This window comes from Danio aesculapii, chromosome 23 (genome assembly GCF_903798145.1).
Source record: "Danio aesculapii chromosome 23, fDanAes4.1, whole genome shotgun sequence".
NCBI classification, from domain to species: domain Eukaryota; kingdom Metazoa; phylum Chordata; class Actinopteri; order Cypriniformes; family Danionidae; genus Danio; species Danio aesculapii.
Window position 1 is genome coordinate 10230889 of NC_079457.1, and position 22532 is coordinate 10253420.

At 34.1% G+C, this 22532-nt stretch overlaps 1 protein-coding gene across 1 annotated transcript in view; it reads right to left on the minus strand.

Moving 5' to 3' along the window:
• Positions 1-21204, minus strand: part of LOC130217477 (ankyrin repeat domain-containing protein SOWAHC) — a 56727-nt gene extending 35523 nt beyond the window's left edge. Inside the window, 3 exon segments of the mRNA XM_056449589.1 lie at positions 5621-5857; positions 9154-9215; positions 20936-21204. Of these exon segments, the coding sequence (XP_056305564.1) occupies positions 5621-5857; positions 9154-9215; positions 20936-21059 (423 nt within the window). The 5' untranslated portion in view covers positions 21060-21204.
• Between the last annotated feature and the right edge of the window lie 1328 nt (positions 21205-22532).

Consider the following 22532-nt stretch of genomic DNA (forward strand, 5'->3'; position numbering starts at 1 on the left):
TATGTCAATATCATCTGTGCAATATCAGACACCAGCTGTGAGAACAGCACAGTTATTATTGTTAATTCGGTTCATCTCATTCACGTCAAGCAGTGTGTGCAGGGCCGGTGAGCGTTTGTTAATTTGTTAGTTGTGATTAGTGTTAATATAAAATAGAATCTGTTAAAATAAAATATGTAGTAACAGTGTTTATAATTGGTGGGTGTGACTAAAACTTGTCTGGTGCGTCTACATTTTTGAAGTTCGGAGCACCGGTGCTACCAAGAAAAAAGGTTAATTTCAACCCCGTATACTACATAATACTTCCATTTAGTTTTATTTCAGAGAACCCTTAATTTTAGTACCAATACAGTATTAGCTTTCAATAATATTTAGATTTAATTTCAGGTAAGTTTTGATTTCAAATTCAAATTTTGATTTCAAATTATATATTTGTTGGTTTAAATTGATCTCAGTGTGCATCAGATAAGCAAGAAAAAAATATAAACAGTTAACACATACTTTGCTTTATTTATTATACATTTATTAGAATGTTTTATTATGCATTTATTTAATTATTCAACTAATTTTTATATGCATACATATTTTTTAGCCTTAAATACATTTTTTTAATGGTTTCGGTTTTAGTATCCTAAAATAAGCCTAAAGAGGTTTCATTTTTTCCATATAGTATAAAGTTGTTTATATTTTATCTACATTTTTCAATGAACTTTCAATCCATTTCGCATAAAAATCATCAGTCCACCAAAAGTTGCAGCACAGTGTTGTGAAACCTTAAACTTTATATCCAATGACACTGTGAACAATTGTGTGAATATGGTTTTTGTCAGGGCCAATACAATGAGATGCAAATCTTCCAAACTTACATGATGCAAAGATGCTTCAAGGCTTTATAGACAAATGAAGATTATCTTGAAGCCATAGGAAAAAAACTGCAATTAATCATTCCAAAAAGTGCATTTCATATGGCAACTACACACTTGCCGGAAGTCTTCGAAATAATGCTTTAAACAGCTGAAGTCCTACAGCCAAAGATAAGGCAACTGAAACACTGCGTTATCTGCTTTAGACAAGCTCGCTCTTATCACCAGCTGCTTCTTTAATCCAGCTAAAAAAGCTTTAACAAACAGTCTGAGGAGAAACACTGGAGTCTGGGTGATATCCAGGAAAATGATTAATAGAGACCTGAGTTTACACAACTGGGTTCTTTAGCTGATCTGAACATTTTGTGCTGGTTTAAAAAACGGTTCAAAATCAAGGATGAAAACTTTTAAAAATGAAGATCTATTATAAGTTTACAACACAGCTATAACAATAATGAAACAAAGGAGTGATACTCACAAAGTGAAATCACTTTTCGAACTATGTTTTCTCCATCTAACTGTGAGCTTTTAAAGTGACAGATGACAAAGTGCAGTGTGTGCATTTAAAGGGCCATGAAACCCTGTCTCAGCAGGGTGCTCTCACACCTCTAGCTTGAAAAAACTCAGGAAAGTGGGTGTGTCCAGCTCTGTTTAGGTGGGAGTGTCAGGGGAGGGAAAGAGGGAAGGTTTTGCATAAAAATGAAAATTTCCATTTGAGCTTGCGCTGATTTTCCACAGAGGCAAAACAAACACAGACGCAGGGGAGAGAGACAGTGACTGTGTTTTCATGGACATCAGCAAATTATACATTTTTCAACTTTAATTGCAGTTTGGCACTTTTACTTTCATTCAGGAACATTTCATGCATGCCCCCTGTGACAAACAAGATATTGTATGCGAGGAACTGCTGAAAGAGTGTAATTTTAACAGAATTTTTGATCTTTCGAAAGTCTGCATTTCTCCGTAACTTAGATGCACTCTGTAGGTAACGTCAGAAAGCTGTGTGTGTGTAGACTATCCTGTCACAAAATGCAGTGAAAATTCTACACGATGTTTATAGTTTGATTAAGGTGTTTACATTCAGAGAGCAGCATTTACAGCGGATCTTACAGTCTATAATATCGTACTATAATATTGCAGTGATATTAAGGTACTGTTGACTTCATAACTAAATCATTTAGACTAAGGTATGTCTTTAAAAACTGAAAGAGTACTGCTGACAATACGAACTAACTTAGACATCTGAATAAACAAACAAAGAACACCGATCACAGGCACTTAACAAATCTGTGGAGACCGGACAATCAATACCAACTGAAGCAGTCATTTTTAAAAGGAGACAAGCGGCAAAACCGGATTTCACCATTTCCAGATGCGAACAGCTCTCGGGTAAAAATGTTCTTTACAAACAGATATCTGTCGCATGCATTGTAGTCCACATGTGAGTCCAGCTGCGCTCTCAGAACGGGGTAATGAAAACAAAACCTTCATTGCAGCACATTAATAAACAAAACACTGACGATCCATGTCTCCAAATTCTTGTTCTTCCACTTGTTTTAGCAACACAACGTGGCGTCTCTCTGACGTCTGAACACTGTAACAGGTAAAAACAGTCTTCGAAGCTATATCATGCATAGTAATGAAGTTGCACCTCATTCACAAAAGAGCGCCCTGATTGGTTTGAACAAAGTCTTTCTCATGAATTAATGCAGCACACTCAGAGAGGTCTCGATGTACTGTCAGGTAGAGACATCCACTCTCTATGCTGGATTACACGGAAGGATCTAATCGGCATGACGCAGCTTCGAAAATTCGTTTTAAACCGGAAGAACGAATTTGCTTGCGTTGAAATAACGCAATAACAACCTATTTTCACTTTTATGTGAAATATATGTGTCCTAATAGTGTTTATAGCAGTGTGGGACACATATATGACTGTCAATATCTCAAAAAATGTGCTTTGGTGTTTCGTGACCCTTTATAAATGATACCGTTTGATCCATTGGTGCAGACACTGGCACAAAAAAAAATCTAAATCAGATTAAAATTGTGTTACACGTTAAAACAAAAAAACTGCATAAAATTCTTTTTTTTTTTTCATATCTGCTCTGGTTCGAGAGTTAAAAACATGCGTATATGAAACGCATGAAATACACGTGGAACATGCATGAAACATGATTTGGGGTAGGGTTGTCACGATATTAGAATTCGATACCAATTTGTACTGAAATGTTAAAATTATCAATTTTTTGCTAACATTTGATTCCGTTCTTAAACAGCACTGATTTGCTATTGTGTTCACGTGCTCAACAAAAATGACGGTGATTGGCCGTGAAGGTCATCAGTTCACCGAACTCACCGCTGTTTACTGAGTGTAAACACATACAGGGACACTGGAGTGTTTTAAAGTCACAATTCATCAGCGAATCGCTCACACGTCAGCTTATAGACAAACCAGCTAATTGACGTGAATTTATAACGCCTCAGTGTCCCTGTATCTGTAGTTGCACTCAGTAAACAGCGGTGAGTTCGGTGAACTGATGACCTTTACGGCCAATCACAGTCATTTTTGTTGAGCACGTGAACACAATAGCAAATCAGCGCTGTTTAAGAACGCGCTCAACAGTGCTGAAATGTTAGAGGGAAATGGATGTTTTAAAAATTGTGTTGATTGGTACCAAATTCCAGTATCATGCAACCCTAGTTTGGGGCATTTTTATGTAAAGAAATTATTAATCACATTATTTTTACTCTTAACAGTCCTGGGTAGTTTGCACCAGCTGTTGGTAAGATCTTGCTTAAACTAGAACGTAAAGTCCACACTAGAAACTTAGTAACAACTAGCTAGTTTGTAATTAAATTTGTTCTTACTTCAGTTGCACCACACTTTCTTATGGCAGGACGTAGCTAGCAGTTTGTAAGCTCTCTGCAAAGTAATGTGTAGTTGCATTGATTGATGCAATATAAAAGCCTTTAAATCCTTAAACAGCTATAAAAATCTGCATTTTAAAGCAGCACTTCCAAGAAAACCCCAACATAATGTGAACACAACTGTTCAATAAAAATAAAATGACAAATGACATTTTTATAGTGGGCTATGTATGCACAGGGACTGTTATTTTTCTGTAAGTCAGCTCAAAAATACCATTATAAAATCACCACGTTTAATATTTGATTTCTTTAAAGTGAATGATCTTTACTGCCTAATTGATAGATGATATAAAGTAGGTCTAATCCTCGACAAGAAGCACTGCATTAAATTACATTGTTCCACACCATGTGTTTAAAATATAGAAAATTCAGTAGAGTTTCAGCATTCGTAAGCATTCTTAATTGGCCTTTTATCTCATTTCATCACTTCTAAATGAATGCTGAAGTTTATTTAACTGATTTTACTTTAATTACATTATCGATGCTTTAAAAGGAAACTGATGAAATTGAAAATAGTCACATAAAGCTTTCACAGACAGTTTATCAGTGGCTGAAAATCACTTGCTGTGCCCATAAAGCCCATTGAAAAGCAGAGCTTTAAATATCACATTAGTTAGAAAAACATCACAGAACATTTTTGATGCTTTGGTCACATTACTCAGTCAGGTTCCTCTATATTTTTCTTTGGTATTTTGCTTTTAGCAAAATCATAAGATATGTCATGTATGACAACATTTATGTGATGAAACTAGTAAATAGCACTAGTGAATACTTGTTAGTGTTAGTTTATCTTAAAATGAAAATAAATTCTAATGGGCTTTACACCAGGTCACGTCAGGCATTTTTTCCTGATCAGATAGCTTTCAGACTGTGAAAAGACTAGAAGTACATGCCCCAAAAACGCATTCAGATATAACAGCGCAGATACAACACGCAAAGCATTGTCACAGATGACAATTTAGGAAATTTGTTTAATGCAACAACAGCAGATTCAAGGAGTTTTTAAAGCACCATTAATTTTTAATCCCGCACCTTTGTAATGACATTCCTGACTGTACCTAACATTTCCCTCACACTTATTATTTACATTAAAAAGAGTCGCTTATTTTTTTGGAGTATTTTAAAGTCATTTAATAAAAATGTGTTGAATTCACTACACTGGTGATATTTAAATGCGGTTTCTGAAATATTGATAAAATGTGCATTACTTGTCAGTGTTATTATACATGATTGAAATTTAAGATTTTTAATTTAGGAATTTCTAAAGTTTTTCATTCTGCTTTTGACAATCGAGTATAAATAAAACTATACACAATTTTAATTTCCAAATTTAATTCAAGCACTTTCAAGGACCTGTGTTTGTTTTGAAGTACTTCCCAGGCCTTGAATCCATTTTTCTGAAATTAAAACACTTTCAAGAAGCATGGAAACCCTGTTCATTTTATTTTTGACCAATCATTCACTTAAAATTATGAAATTAAATTATATTGAATTAATTCCAAATGATAGCAATAACAACAGAGACATCACACACCTGTAGTAGCCAAACTTTTTGAATGGAAGGGAACAATAATCGACAAATATAATCATTCATAAAGCACAATGTTTGGTTTATGCACAAATGAATGTAATGGAAAACATTTTCACATATCAGACAGCTATCTGATCAGAGAAAATATATGAAGTGACCAGGTGTAAACAGGCTCTAAAGCTATATTAAGACACCAAAAACAACACTACTGGCTATTTTTATAAAGGGGAGGAGTTTCTCAATATGTCTCACTCTGTCTTCCTTCCGTAGAATAGTACAATCAGAAATCACTCACATCATCAATATCCGTGGGCTCTTGTGCGTCTGTGACTGTAATCATGGGTCCTGAGCACCAAGCCACCATCACTGGCTGCGGGGTTTTAGCTGTTTGGCTACGGTTCTGCACTGGGTTGGAAACCAGGAGCTCATTTTGTGGGTTTGGATGAAGCGGCTTGATTGATTCACCTCTCTGTTTAGTGCCAGACACTTGCTCTTGCCTGTATTTCTTCTTGAGGACGAGATATTTCTCTCCCTGAAAAGAAATGAAAGAACACATCACATCAATTCTGATTTTTAAATATATTCACCAAATAAAATTGTGTTGTTCTAACAAAACATTATCATTTTTAGAGTACCAAAGGAAACATTTGAGCAATTCCTTACAAATATCAACCTTGCCATGAAAAACAGGAAAACTCTAGATTTTTTGTGTGTGCTTGTGTTTTACAGTACTGTAAAAATACTCAAAAATGTCTCTGTCAATATTTTTAAACAATTATATTTGATTTACCAAAGTCATACAAGTGCCAATTTCACATCCGTCACATCCATAACAAAGATTTCACCTCATAAACGCAAAAAATGTCAAATAAAATAAAATAAATCATTTTTGTTCTATAGTGAGCCGACTCTTGTCCTATTGATTAGCATTGTTTTTTGGGTTGTGTGGTTTAATTCACAGAATTTCTACAAAGTAGTTTGTGTACTGTAAACTCGCATACTCTTTTGGTCACATCCATATTGTATGTTTATTTTCCTCATTTAAAATAAAAAAATGTTTTTACAGATTGATATTTTAAATGATCCCATAACTCTGTGTTTAGTTGTTTTGGAAAATATAAACAGATGTTTCAATATAATGTTTTACAATACTTTAATAAAGTTTTTACTGCAAATGTCACATTCATAATGCTGGAATCATTTAGTTAAAAGTCCAACTAATTCTTTCTGAAAATAGCAGCTTGGACATTTACAGGGTTTCTGCTTTTGTGCTACTTATAATAAGGCAAGAATATTTGTTAAATATTATTATTATTGTTGTACGATAAATATTGCGATATGAATTTAATGGGAGTTTAACGGTATTCAGGTACAGAATTTTAATACTCACAATGCAAAAAATGCTTATCTTACTTTGTCTTGTTTCTAATACAAATATCTAAAATTTCTTAGATCAAGTAAAAATACTGTTTTGTTTTGACCTTTTTTTATAAGAGCCAAAAATGAAGATTGTTTTTCCTTAAAACGAAGCTAAATTATCAACCAATGGGCTAAGTGAAATAATCTCTTTTTTCGCTTTAAAATTTAGATATTTGGACTAGAACTAAAACAAAAATCTAAGTAAAAAGTACAATTCTTTTTGCATAAATAGTGTAATACAATTAATCTTTGTTACACCCCCACTCTTTAGGACCTTAATTTTTGATCCAATGCAGGTCGATTTAATACAAACATTTTAAACATAAAACAATAATTTAGGCACCACAACTGCTTTCAGCATTGCTAAAAATCCTAAATGTTTTGAGCAGCAAATCAGTATTTTAAGATGATTTCTTAAGGACCATGTAACACTAAAGACTTTAGTAATGATGCTGATAATTCAACTTTGCATCGTAGGAATAAATTACATTTTAAAATACTATATTCGGATTAAAAAAAAAAGTTATTTAAAATGATTAAAAATGTTATTAATATTTTACAAAAATGTATTAATATGCTTTACTGTTCTTTGTGTAGTAAATGTGGCTTTAGTTTTTAGCTAAATGTTATAATTATTTTTTAAATATTTCCCAAATGATGTTTAACAGAGCAAGGAATTTTTCACAGTAATTCCTATAATATTTTTTCTTCTAGAGAAAGTCTTATTTGATTTAATTTGGCTACAGTAAAAACTATTTTTTTTAAACAATTTTAGGGTCAATATTATTTGCTCCCTTAAGCAATTTTTTTGGTCTACAAAATAAACCATCGTTATACAATAGACATGTTTCCATCCAAAAATGCGAATTACATTCATGCACAAAACTGGAATATCGCATAAAACATTTGCGAATAAACCACCGTTTCCATCCAATGAGTCAAAGAGAACAAAATCGTTATTTCCTGATTAACTGCTGCCAATTATCAAAAGTAAAAATGGAATTTGCCACTGTAGGAGAAGCTCCCAGAATTCTTTCTTCATTTAATAATTACTTGCACCTTAGAAAGCACTGCTAAAATGCAATGAACGCACAGACACTCTTGACAATTCTGGAGGTAAATTAATTATCATAACACTAATACTGAAATGGTTAAGGCATTTTAGAATGACCAAAACAACATTTCAGATGTTTTACAATGTGCTCAGCCTGCTGGTTTGTCCATTCACACACATTTTTATTATCACATGATGTCTTATAACAAAATCACATGACTTTTTTTGTTCGGTCAAAGTGTTTCCATCGTAGTTAATGAGCATTTTTTCTTATCAAATAAAAAGTTTATCCTACTTGATTATGGGGATGCATTTTTTCCTGCGCATTTTCAAAACTTATGCACATCATGATATTTGCATATCCAAAATGCACATAAAATTAGGTGGATGGAAACATAGCTAATGACTTCCCTTATTACCATAACCTTCCTAGTTAACATAATTAACCTAGTTAAGCCTTTAAATTGCACTAAATACTTGTGTCTTAAAAAATGTCCAGTAAAATATTATGTACTGTCATCATGGCAAAAATAAAAAAAATCGGTTATTAGAAATGAGCTGTTCACTGTTCCTGTCAGCGATCTCCCAATAAGATTCAGCGGCAAACACAACTGCCATCAGATCGACAAGTCTCATAGTTTTCATATATATATATATATATATATATATATATATATATATATATATATATATATATATATATATATATATATATATATATATATATATATATAATAAAATGGTGATAATAGAACATAATAGAATGCATATATATATGTTTTACTGTTTATAGTTGTTGTTGTTTAAGGGAAGAAAATACAAAGCATATACAAGATCTGAAAGATCTGTATGAGAGATTATGTAGGTTATTTATGCATTTTCTTTTGGAAACTCAAAAAAAAAATCATGTCTAGAAAAGAAAAAATCTTCTTTGCGTTAAACAGAAATTGGGGAAATAAATATACAGAGGAGCTAATTATTGAGAAGGGCTAATAACTCTGATTTCAACTGTATTTAACAAAATCCTTTGACTAGGCATGTGTTTATGGAGAATAGTGCATTAGAGTTTACAATAGACAGAAAGTGATCTCATCCGAGGGAAAGTACGCATACAGGACAGCGATCCAATGTCATAAGGGTGTGTATGGTAGAGCAATCATGTGAAAAAATGAGGCCCATCACTGTCAGCAGAGTAAATAATGAATCACTGTGAGAATAGAGAATTGTACGACTGTTCTACAGGGACAATGTCAGCGATCATATTACAAATGCAAAAAGTCCTTAATGATTATTTAATACGACTGAGCAGTTAATTAGTTTAAACTGTGCAGCAATGATTTGACATGTGTACTCACATTCTCCGATTTCACCACTGCAATTCTATCAATGATGAGCTTGAACTCTTCTCTGTATTTGGCTGGAGGGGAGAAAAAAAAAAGATACTGTAAAACTTTTGTGAATATGAACTGGCAAACTTTTTTTCCCAGCAAGCTTTCTATATTTATCTTAAGAGAAAGGTCACTCCTGTATTATTATGGCTTTGCGTGAATATAACTCCCAGGAGAAATCCCAGAAAGTTGAGAGTTTGTCGTCTTGTTTCTAGTCCAAATATCCAAATATTCTTAAATCAAGAAGTATTTTCTAGGCAAGCAAAAAATAATGTCTTGTTTTCAGAAATAAAATTGAGTTTTTCCTTAAAATAAGCAAAAATAATTTGCCAATGGGGTGAGCAAAATAATATTCTGTTTGTTTTGAAAACAATAAACATTTTGTGTACCCCATTGGCGGATTATTTAGCTTGTTTTAAGGAAAAACTCACTTAATTTGGATATATTATTTCTAAAAACAAGTCAACAGTTTTTGTTTGTCTAGAAAATGCTTCTTGATTTACTAATATGTAGATATTTCAACTAAAAACAAAAAATCTAAGTAAGAAAAGCATTTTTTGCAGTGCGTTAAAATAAGGGTTGAACAATATATCGTTTGAGCATCAATATCACAATGCGTGTATCTGCAACAGGCAAAATGAGATTGTTTATTAAAAATTAAAGGTATTACCATTTTTTACAATGATGATGTTATTTAGGTTTCATTGTACTTGATTACTGTTACACTTCCCAGAAAACCCATAAAGCACTGTTTATTAAACTTTTATTTTTGCTCTGTTGTTTTTATATATGCTTATAATTCATTATATTTTATGCCAATCCACTGCATAGAAAAAGATTTAATTATCCTAGTTGATCTAAATGAATGAAATCTTCCCAAATAGAGCTATTCAAATCATCTGGTGATATTATATTCATATTACAATATATAAATTGCAGCAAAACAAAATATCGCAATATCAGATATTTTCAATATCGTGCAGCCCTAATTTAAACCATTCTCCCAGAAGTTGTTGTTCATGTTATTTCAAACCTGTATAACTTTACTTCTTTTGTTTAATTTGAAATCACTTAAAGGGACAGTTCACCCCAAAAAAGATAACTCTTTGCACCCTCTTATCTTTCCAAACATCTGCACCCAAACACTTTCAATATCCTTGATTTTCACAGAATTTTTTCTGACCAGTGAAAGTCAACAGGAAATTATGACATGCAAAATTATTCAAATTCTTTTCTTTATTCAGCACTACCTAATTAAAATATGCAAATACATTTTGTTGTATTTCTGGCTCTTCTCTCCCGCCAACACACCACACCACATGACAACATCGAAACATTATGCAATTCTCAGTGTGCCTCACACTGGTGTGTGGGTTTGACAAACCACCAGTAGAAACACTCTTTCATCCCTCTAATTAATTTTTGGGTTTGGATGAACTTTCCCTTTAAGTTTGACAAACAAACCTCAGTTTTTACACACACACAAAAACATTAATGAGCTTCACATGTTAAATACATGTAACACAGATGGAATGCACACGAAATGTGTGATTGTTTGGAAAATGTGTCAAAATGATCATGTGATTCCTTTTTTTGCCACGTAACAATATTTTTTAACCACACGTTTAACCACACATAAACCCAGGTTCACTCAAATAAATGACATTCGGCGTTTGTTTAAACTACTTATTTAATAAGAGCAGAAACACAATTCTTGAGATTTTTTGGGGACAACTTAATAGTTTTAGGTTTTAAATTTGTAAAAACTACTTCAATCCGTTCATGTTGTCCCAACACAAATCGAGTGTGTGGAACCCAGTATTTTTTACAGTGCTCCATATGTTTGTTTATTTTGACATGTTATGCTCATGTGGTTTTTCTGTAAGAGTTTTTTACATATAATTATTTTTTAGGGGTTTTTCAGAAACTTTTTTTATTATTGAGATAAGATGGACAGACAGGAAATCATTGGTAGCAGAGAGTGGGGAAGGGTCAGCATAGGACCTCGAGCCAGGAATCGAATTCGGGTCGCCGTGAGCACCATGGTGTTATATGTCAGCGCACTTAACCACTAGGCTATTGGCACCAACTTCTGTTAGGGTTAGTAGTAGGACTGCGCAATATTGGAAAAATCAGACATTGAGATATTTAGTTTTTCTGCGATATATAAAGAGTTCAGATGCAGAAGCTGCTAAACGCCACTTCCGTCAAAAATTAGCTAATGACCTTGAGTGAATGCTTATGGCACGTACTACACCATTAACAAATAGATTTGCTTTAAATCATCTAAATTCCAGCGTCAGCGCATTCAGAAATAACAGTTTGCTGGCAAAAGCCGCTAAACGCCACTTGCCTTTGACAGCAAAAGCCGCTATATCCCAAGAACCAATCAGAGGTGTGAATCATGTTTTTAATGTAGCAGTGCACTGATACGCCAGCTTTTCTGAAGAGACATATTCCGCTTTCGATTTTGATCTTCAAAGACTAAGTTTGATTAACTGGATGAGCCTTTCCAACTGTCAGTGAATGGCAAATGAAAACATCTCTTACCTCAAAATTATAAGAAAAAGAAAACAACGTGGTTGGAAGTGTAGCATGCATTTATAACGTGTTTTTGCCCAGTGGTGCTACTTTAAATGAGTCTGATTTACTATACCAGTGTTCCCTCTAGGATTTTTTCCAGCTGTGGCGGAAGACTCTGTTGGTCCTTTTACACAGATCTACCAATCGACCTGTGGCGTTATTTCATTGACAAATATAGCAAGCGCAGTCGAGATGACATTTATGTAATATGAGTATGCGAATCTCTGTGCTCGAGCGATGTTTTCCTCTGTTCGTGCACAAAACTTTTTGCGTGCCCTCAAATATACGTTGCTCAAGTGCAGATTGTCTTGTGCGCTCTCAAATAAACGCTGCTGAAGTGTGATTTAGTGCGTTTATGTAACGAGCACGTCTCCAACATTTATTAGATTTGCTAGGAATATTTGTGAATGTCTCCAATAGACCTACAGAGCGTCATTAATACGTCCTGAAGTCAAGTGAAATGGTTATAAACTCCAGCAAGATAAAGTCATTGTCTGCAGAGCCACAGACCTTTAACTCTAAATAAAATATCATTATGGAAACTGTGTTCATCTTAACTGAAAGCTACGCCATGATTGCTGGCCTCAAGCATCACGCACCTGTCCAGTCAGTCAGTCGGCATGGGTTAAACAAATAACACACAACACTATTATGATTACAGAAAAGTTTGCGCTGTTATAATTCACTTCATTTAATACATTTTTGGTGCGATTATAACCTGCTATTTAAAAAAAAACGACTGAATGTTTTGAATGAGCAGCTGTAATGCAGCTGTGGCGGGATGAATTTTGGTGTGGTGCCCCGCCAAGGAAGAATGAATGTAACGGAAACCATGTATACAATAAACGGCAACTCCATTTCACGAAAGAGAGCCAAGATGCCATTCTTTTATCCCACGTGGATGCTATGAGGATAAACATGAGACCAAGACCTTAAGTATGGTGAGGATGAATGAATGACAGCTTCTAAAAATTGTCAGAGAGGCATCCCTTTTTGCCCAGTAGGCCTACCTTGTGTTTTATTTGCTAATGTAAGCTATTTTTTAAAAGATAATGTATAAACCGATACACTATTTATATTACTTTATAATACCTATACATCTGATAAGCTTTTTATATTAATGGACAATGCACAGATATGGATGTTTCACAATATTTTTACACTACATTTTTTGAATCTACCAAGCTTAGCTTACAATGTTTACATTGCTCTATTTACATTCAGTTTTAATGTTATTGAATAATGCACTTACTTATAACAGATTTCATTCATTCATTTTCCTTCTGCTTTCTCCTTTGTTTATCACAGCGGAATGAACCGTCACTAACTTGACATATTTATACATTTATAATTTCAGGTGGTTTGTGTAATGCGTTTTATGTTTGGTAAAATAATTTCTAATGGCATCTTCTTTTTCAACTAATTACACCGTCTTGTTCCAATAGGTGGATTTAGAGGGTTTTGCAAAAAAAAGCACAAGTGGATTTAGCTGGTTGTGACGCAAATAGAAAATGCTCATTTACAAGAATCGAGGTCTGATGGATTTAGAGGGTTTTGCATCTGAACTCTTCATATATATTGCGGTAAATACAATTTCACCAGATGTTTTGAATAGCTTTATTTGGAAACAATTCATTAATTAAGATTGATTGAGATGTTCTACAAGCACATATGAATTTAACAGAGCAAAGATAAACGTTTTTGTGTCTAAATGCTTTAAACTCCGTATATTGAAATTGTACTAAAATACAGATTATGAACTTTCACTCTATTATGGTTAAACTCTGCAGTGACTCCACAAACCCAGGGTATATGCAGGAATCCTACAGGTAATTTCAATATCTTTTTAAGACCTCCTCAGAATATTTAAAGACCTCATCGCCACTTCAAGTTCTAATCAGTATCCAACCTTTGGCTTAACAAACAGTTGTAAATAAACAGTTGTAGTTAAATAAATCAATGGAGCACAACCATGCAACAGAACTCAGATAAGCTCGGAAGAAACAAAGCTTGAAAGAATAAATTACGCGGTTGTTTTCAGAGACAGGCTTCTGCCACAGTTTAAACTCGTCTTTCTCAAACCAGGAGTTACATTTTCCCATTTTGCCATCTGTTTTGCTCTATGGTTTCGCTACATGTGGAGAGCGTCACATCACCTTCCGGCGTTTGTCACAAATTACATGCCATCACCTGGATGGAGGAGCTTGGCCGGACGTGCCCCGGGCCTTAACCAATAGGATTTAGCACGTTGTTGTTAATATTAGGAGGAAAATAAATACATTTATGCTTTTTTGGAGTCAGACACATTGGGAAATGCTTAAACAAAATTCAATGCCTCGTAAAATCGCTATTACGACTTTAATACATTTTAAGAGCCCTTAATTTTCTCATAATTGATTTATCAACTTGTAATACTTTTTAAGACCCCATGGACACCCTGAAACCTCATGTTCTGAATTGAGTGTTTGATTAACTATAATCCAGACTGAGCATTGCAGATCCTGTGATGTGTCTATTGTGGATGTGTACATCGCGATATCAATGCTGAAACTATATATTGTGCAGCCCTAGTTAAAAGAAACAAAAGTCATAACCATATGAGAGTTAGTACATGATGACAATAAATATTTAGGATATAAATACAGTCATACAGGTTTGGTACAATACAGGAGTGATTAAATACAGAAACATCTTTTTTTTTCTCCCTTTGAACAACATTTGTGCTGAACGTTACACCTTGAACACTATTGATTTGCTGTCTGCATGGCATTGACTGGTAAGACTATCCTCTTTACATTTTGTAATGGACTCTGATTCCGGGCCCGTGGGAGTTTGTGATGTTATGCAACATCACTTCAGCACAGACTGACTGCATCAGAGAGAAAAACAGAAACTGGCTCAAATTACTATACAAGAATAGAAAATGACAGGGAGGAGACCCGGTGCAAACATATCCTTCATTACCGCTTCTATTCATTTCAACAAGCATCCCTGATTGAACGTCAAGCACATGCTACTTGCACTAGTTTTATTTAGATCCCAAAGATTGTCTCTTTAATATCACTCCATTGTCTTAAAGGAATAGCTTACTGGACAAGAATTGTTATGTTTCAAACAATCCTTGGTGAATCATCAAATAAACTGGATTGGCTATTTGCAAAAAAAATTAATAAATTAAGTAGTGCTGTCGAAAAAAATTAATCCTGATTAGTCATATCCAAAATAAAAGCTTGTTTTGACATAATTTAAGTGTGTGTACTGTATATATTTCTTATGTATTTTTTAGAGCTGAGCATCATATCATTTGAGCATTGATATCGCAATGTGTTTATCTGCAATTGTTACATCGCAGGATTAGATTTATTAAAGATAAACATTTTTATTTTTTTATAAATTTATACAATAATGATCATGTTATTTTACATTTAAGTTGTTCAATTTCTGTAATTGAATAATATTAGAATCCCCAAAAAAACATAAAGCAATGTTTATTTATTCATTTTTGCTTGTAATTTATTGTATTTTAAGCAGATGCACTGCATAGATAAAGACTTGATTTTCCCAATCTATCTAAATGAATGAAATCTTTCCAAATAGAGCTATTTAAGTCATCTGGTGAATTATATTTTTATTGCAATATATATCACTCCAAAACAAAACATGAGATTTTTCCAGTATCATGCAGCCCTAGTATATGTAAATAAAACAGGCATGCATATATTAGAGATTTTTTTTAAATATATATATATATTTATTTCGATATAACATATGTGTATATGTCTGTATTTGTATTGTTTTGTTTCTATGTAGCATCACGGTGGCGCATTGGGTAGCACAATCGCCTCACAGCAAGACGGTTGCTGGTTCGAGCCCCGGATGGGTCAGTTGGCATTTCTGTGTGGAGTTTGCACGTTCTTCCCGTGTTCGCGTGGGTTTACTCCAGGTGCTCCGGTTTCCCCCACAAGTCCAAACATATGCGGTATAGGTGAATTGAGTAAGCTAAAAATTGTCCGTAGATTATGTGTGTGAATGAGTGTGTATGGATATTTCCCAGTAATGGGTTGCAGCTGGAAGGGTGTAAAACATATGCTGGATAAGTTGGCGGTTAATTCTGCTGTGGCGTCCCCAGATTAATAAAGGGACTAAGCTGAAAAGAAAATGAATGAATGAATGAATGAATGAATGTTTCTATGTATGTGTGCATCACATATACATATTAAATATATATAATACACAAACATTTGTTAAAACAAACTTATTTTAGATGCGATTAATAGTGATTAATCTTTACCCATCACTAAAAAAGATATACAGGTGAAACAAAAAATTACCAATGACTTCTTGTTTATAATTTTATCAATTAAAAAAATGTAATTAGTGAAAACTTGCTGTTTATGAAGCATCAAGAACCATAATTCATTCATTCATTCATTTTCCTTCAGCTTAGTCCCTTATTTATCAAGGGTAGCCACAGCGGAATAAATTGAAAACTATTCCAGCATATGTATTACGCAGCGGATGCCAATTCAGCCACAACCCAGTACTGGAAAACACCCATTCTTTCCCACATTCACAAACACACTCATACTCACACTCATTTTGGACTGTGGGGGAAACCGGAGCACCCAGAGGAACACACAAACATAACACAGAAACGACAACTGGCCTAGCCAGGACATGAACCTGCAACCTTTTTGCTTTGAGGTGACAGTGTTAACCACTGAGCCACAGTGTCGCCCAGAAACAATTTAAATTTAAAAACTTTAATATTCTACTGAAGAAAAAAAGTCACTTGCATCTTGAATGCCTGAGGGATTGTAAATTTACAGTATTTTTTTACTTTTGTAGGTACTGTTCCTTTATATATATATATATATATATATATATATATATATATATATATATATATATATATATATATATATATATATATATATATATATATATATATATATATATATATATTTAACAGCTATATGTATCAAGTTTAGTACACGACGTGTTGATTCAGTTCATTCAGCAAAAGAATCATCAGTCTGATTCAAACTTGCAAGTTGATTGAACGACTCATAAACAGAATTGACTGCTGATTTGGTCTGTGCAGGTGGTGTTTGTTTGACTTATTGTGCACTGCAGACCGCAAGGAGCAGGAGTTTAGGAAACTGGTGCAATGCATCATGACAGAAATATGTAAATGCACGTGTTAAACCCAATGAACTGAATTTGAGAATTTAAATTTTTCATACTTCTGACATGGCATGAATGCGCCATCATTCTTCCTCTCTGTGGCATTTTATGACCCACAGTTTGAAAACACCTCTAGTTTTAATAAAGCATTTGACATTGAGAGGCTGTCATGGTAACATTTCATTTATCTATCTATCACACAAAGAGGTTTCTGCTGTTTGCTGACATTGCTTCACTCAATCAGGTGTATTTTCAGTGAAATATTTATATGGTTACCACAGCAATGAACACTATGTCAGTTTTTGAGCAACAACTGTTGAAGGTCAACATTGTGAAGCATTAGTTTTTCAAATTAGTTGATGGCTCAACACTTATTAAGTACATTGCATAGTTCAGGGGTTTTCGATCTTTTAGATGTCATGGACAGCAGTGTGACCATTCTCATCCAGAGCCAGAAAACCTAAAAGGCAGCTATATATTTTTATCTGTGATGAATATTATATTCATTATATATAACAATATTATAAATGCATAAATATTTTTCATTTGTTTATATTTTAGTGCAGTCAAAAGATTAATTGTGATTATTCACAATCAAAATAAAATGCGCATATATATATATTTGCCAAATTATGTTTAACAGAGCAAAGGAAATTTTCAAATTATGTCTGATAATATTTTTTCTTCTGGAGAAAGTCTTATATGTTTTTTTTGGCTAGGATAAAAGCAGTTTTTAATTTTTAAAAAACAATTAAGGACAAAATTATAAGCCACTTTAAGCTATTTTTTTCGATAGTCTACAGAACAAACCATCATTATACTATAACTTGACTAATTACTCTAAACTGCCTACCTAGTTAAGCCTTTAAATGTCACTTTAAGCTGTATAGAAGCGTCTTGAAAAATATCTAGTCAAATATTATTTACTGTCATCATGGCAAAGATAAAAGAAATCAGTTATTAGAAATGTTTTATTAAAACTATTATGCTTAGAAATATGTTGATAAAATCTCTCCCTTAAACAGAAATTAGGGAAAAAATAAACAGGGGGGCTAATAATTCAGAGGCCCTAAATAGTCTGACTTGCATATAGATTTAAAACACACATGTACTCTACATTTTAAGATATATACACAATATTTATACACTGTGAGTACACACATATTATGTAAATGTGTAAAACACTATGTTGCCTATGTTTATTTGTTTTTTTTTTTTTAGCAAAATTTCAGCAAAAATTCTTTTTCAATGACTATTTACTAAATAAAAAAACACTTGCATTCATCTTGGATGGCCTGAGGGTGAATAAATAACCAGATGAGGAAATATTTCTCCCTTTCTTATGTCAAATGTCAACTTTAAAGGAGGTTTCAAGCTCAAAACATGTACATGACAACACATTAAGGGCTAAAAATGACTAAGCTTCGATTTGGACTGTGCCAAAGAGAAAATACATCAAACCTTGGATCTTTAAATGGAGAATGTACCCTACAAGAGCTTTCCTTTTCCTGCCAGGGGAAAAGACAGGGATGACATTGCAACAGCATCCACAACAACAGGAAACCGTAAGGGAAGTCAACACTTAACAGTCATAGGCAGCAGAAATCCTGTCATGTACTGAGAGAGGCACACGGTTTAGCTTTCTGAGCAAATTTATGAGGCAACGCTTGCCAACTACAAGAGGACTCAACGTTCCCACACAGATCGCATCAAAACTGGCATCCTAAAAAGGACTGGGATCATTATAACCCCAGATTTAGAGCATGTCACGCAGGCCGGAGCGGTAACCGGTAATAATTATGATAATTGGTTTGCTGTGTCAGATGGCACCAGATGAAGGCAGATTTCGAAACCTCTGTACACAACTGTATCAGCACAGCTGGACGAAGCATTATAAGCCATTACGGATAATTGTTTCATACATTTATATGTCTGACACATGTATGTAAGATTAAATGCAACATCATCTAATTTAATTACAGTTTAAATGGTTTAGGAAAACATCACGTTTTTTTTTCTCGGCCTACTTGTTGAAGCCAAAACCTTCTTTGCATACATGTTATTCTAATTATTTTTCATTAACATTTAATGTGCCTAGTATGAACATTAAATATTAATGAAAAATAATTGGAATAAATAATTTGGCCGGTAATGCGGTATACCGTAGTATCGATAAATAGCAATGGTATCGGTTTCCATACCCTTATACCATCAAAAAAATAATGCACTTATATACGAGACAAAAATTGAAAATTAAATATTATTTATTTAATGCCTAAAAATGTGTATGTGTGGTTGTCATCACGGGACAGCATGGAGGAGAAAGAGAGAGGTGAGGAAAGACGGCGAGTCGCACACCAAGTGACCTGGTCTCAAAAAAGAACACAACTTCTGTAGTTTGACCCTACTTCAGGTTTCGACCGAACAAGAAGGGAGAGGCGGTAAATACGGACGAGGCAATTTGTGCAACAAAAAGGTACAAAAAGGACAGTGTCCATTGGAAAGCCTGTACTGATCCAGTGGCAAATTATTTGGTGAAGGAAATGGTCTCTTTTCACACAGTGGAAAACAAATTGGCAAAATAGAATTGATTTGTGTACACGTCTCTGCACAAACTGTTCTGGATCTTTGTGTTAATTAAATTCTGTATGACTGTTGTATTTGTACTTTTTTATGAACTGCTATTTGTTGCTAATAAAAGTTGTCAATATTGTTGTGCATGTTATTTTTTTATGGTTTCAGTATTAATGTTTGGCATTCAGTTTCTGAACGGTTTAGGCACAAGCCAACCGTTTGGTGACGCTGTATGAGCCTTACAGCATTGTTTTTTTTTTATTATTCACAGTAATACCTAATACCAAGGTAAATTAGGGAGGAGGTTTGACGGTAACAAAATTTGGATATCATTTGAGCCTAGTTCATCCACAAAACAACGTATAGAGACAATATCTGTTTTTAAATGGCAGAAGATGATAACTACAGAATGTAAATAAGGTAAATATATATGTAAATATTTATACAGTATTTGCAACATACCATTGATGTAAATAATCTTAAAATGCCAAAATACTTGACAATTTATCGCCTTATATAGCTTATAATCACTGTAAAACAACAGTTTCATCAGAGCTAAGCATCAATAGTTACTCATTTATCAAAATACAATAGTGTCTGTGTTTAGATGTGCAAAATCAAGTCCAATAGCTATCTGAACTTAACACATTTAATTCTTCAACAGTCTGACTATATAGCTACACAAACAAACGTGTTTACACACCAGAATATTTACATAGGTATCACAGACATGCTAGCCCTGATATTCAGATGAACAGAAACCTGAATGTTGACTCATGATTATGTCAAAATATTTACGCTACTATTATGGGCATATTTTGATAAATACTGGAATTTGGAGGATCAGAAACGTAGAATACTCTATTTAGGACAACATACTGTCATAGTTTGGGAATGTGGAGGCACTTCCTGAGGGAAAAAAGGAAATGACAGAATTCCATGTGTAATTCTATCTGTTGGTAGAGTTTTTCTAATCTAAAGCAGATGTTTGTCGCAGTTACAGACTTTAAAAGGCTAAACACGTCATGGTCACATAAACAAACCTCAAACAAAGCAAAAACAGATAATAATAGTTGTTTTGGGGATTAAAAATGCACGTGCCATCAAATGCACCGAACATAAAACACAACTCAACAAAATGAAAAGATACTTTTAATTGTTAGTCTACACGTGCGTCCCTTGCGTCACGACTACGCGTTGCGTTAAGTCGGCGTTCTTAAATTAAAATGTGATTTATTAAAACTACTTATAAAAAAGATTATCGCGTTCGGTTTCATTCAGTTGAAATCATGTTTTAATCTCACAAACGCGTTTTGCGCGAACGCCTCCGTGACGCGTTGCGTCCAGTCAGTGTAACGTAAAGAAAGCAAACGCGAATGTGAAAATGTCATTCTCATTTACTCACCACGTAGTTGCAAATCACTATGGTTAATGAAATGCTTATATGTTTTGGACAGATCAGAATTTTTGACTTTTCCTCCTGAGGAGCGGATATAATCCAGTAAGGACGCTTCACTGATCTCGCTCATCTCTGACAGGGATCTGAAAACGAGCTGTAGTTTTACGACAGATGTACTGTGGTCGTGGTGTTGTGTTCTTCTCAAAGATGCTAAAGCATGGCTTTGCTTGAAGCCGAGCTAATTACTGAAGAAGAAAAGTGAACACTGACTGGACAAGTTCACTCCACCCAAATCTGCAGACAGAGCCTCCTACTGTTAACCCTTCGCGCGCTGAGGACTAATGAGACGATCAGTGAAGGGTACTTATGCTAACTTCATTTTTAAATATATGTAAATTATAAATGTATACATCTTATATAGTTTAATATATAAAAATAGAACTATTTATTAATTATTATGTTACATGTACTTAAGTGGCATATTCAGCAGTGTAAAATTAGCCTACCCCTTAAAGTCTATTAAAAATAACCACGTGGTTTGTCACAGAATAAATGTATGAATACAAACTAAAAACTATATATTAAAAAAAATGAAATAACCTTTTTATTTTTGAGCTGGGTGGCATGGTGCCTCAGTGGTTAGCACTGTTGCATCACAACAAGAAGGTCGCTGGTTCGAGTCCCAGGAGGCATTTCTGTGTTTGCATGTTCTCCCCGTGTTCGTGTGGGTTTCCTCCGGGTGCCCTGGTTTCCCCCACAATCCAAAGACATGCGCTATAGGTGAACTGAATAAACTAAATTGCCCATAGTGTGTGTGAATGAGTGTGTATGGGTGTTTTCCAATACTGGGTTGCGGCTGCAAGGGCATCCGCTGCATAAAACATGCCCGAATTGTTGGCGGTTCATTCAGCTGTGGAAATGAATTAATTAATTTTAGCTGTTTTAGGGTTACATGTCTTCAGTCTCAACTGTCGCAGCTTTTGCCATATAGTTTAATCTTTTTATAAACTGATACAGGGACAAAATGAATGTTATATACCAATAAACATTGGCAACAGTCTGTTGGCAAAATCCATATATGTAGGCCTAACTGCTATTGAGGGACAGAATGTCTTAATAATGCAATTACGCAATTAAATAATGCAAATTCAACAGCTTTTGTAGCTGAGGCGTGATGACTACTGTTAACCAGAAGCTGTACACTGAATCACAGCACGTATTGTTCATGTTGGCGGATTCCCAAGCTGATCTGTTAATGTGTAATGACTGGAATTCACTGGACATTTCGACAGAACGGCATTCTCTTCTGGACACTCATTCAGCTGATTTTAGCCAGTCACCACAGTTACTACACCCTCAATACAAAGTTCTGTCATGAAACTCTATTTGGCATGGAACCTGAAAAGTCTTATCCAATCAGCTTTTAACTGTACATAGGTACAGGTGATTGGTTGCTGTAGTTTCAGCAGCCAATAAGCTTGCTCCTCAACATTTCAATACCTCAGTCAGTCACCTTCAGAATTTAGTGGGAAAAAAAATATGATTTTTGCAACTAAACTTGACTGATTTTGTGACGAGTTTTTGCAAATTTGGTCAAATTATA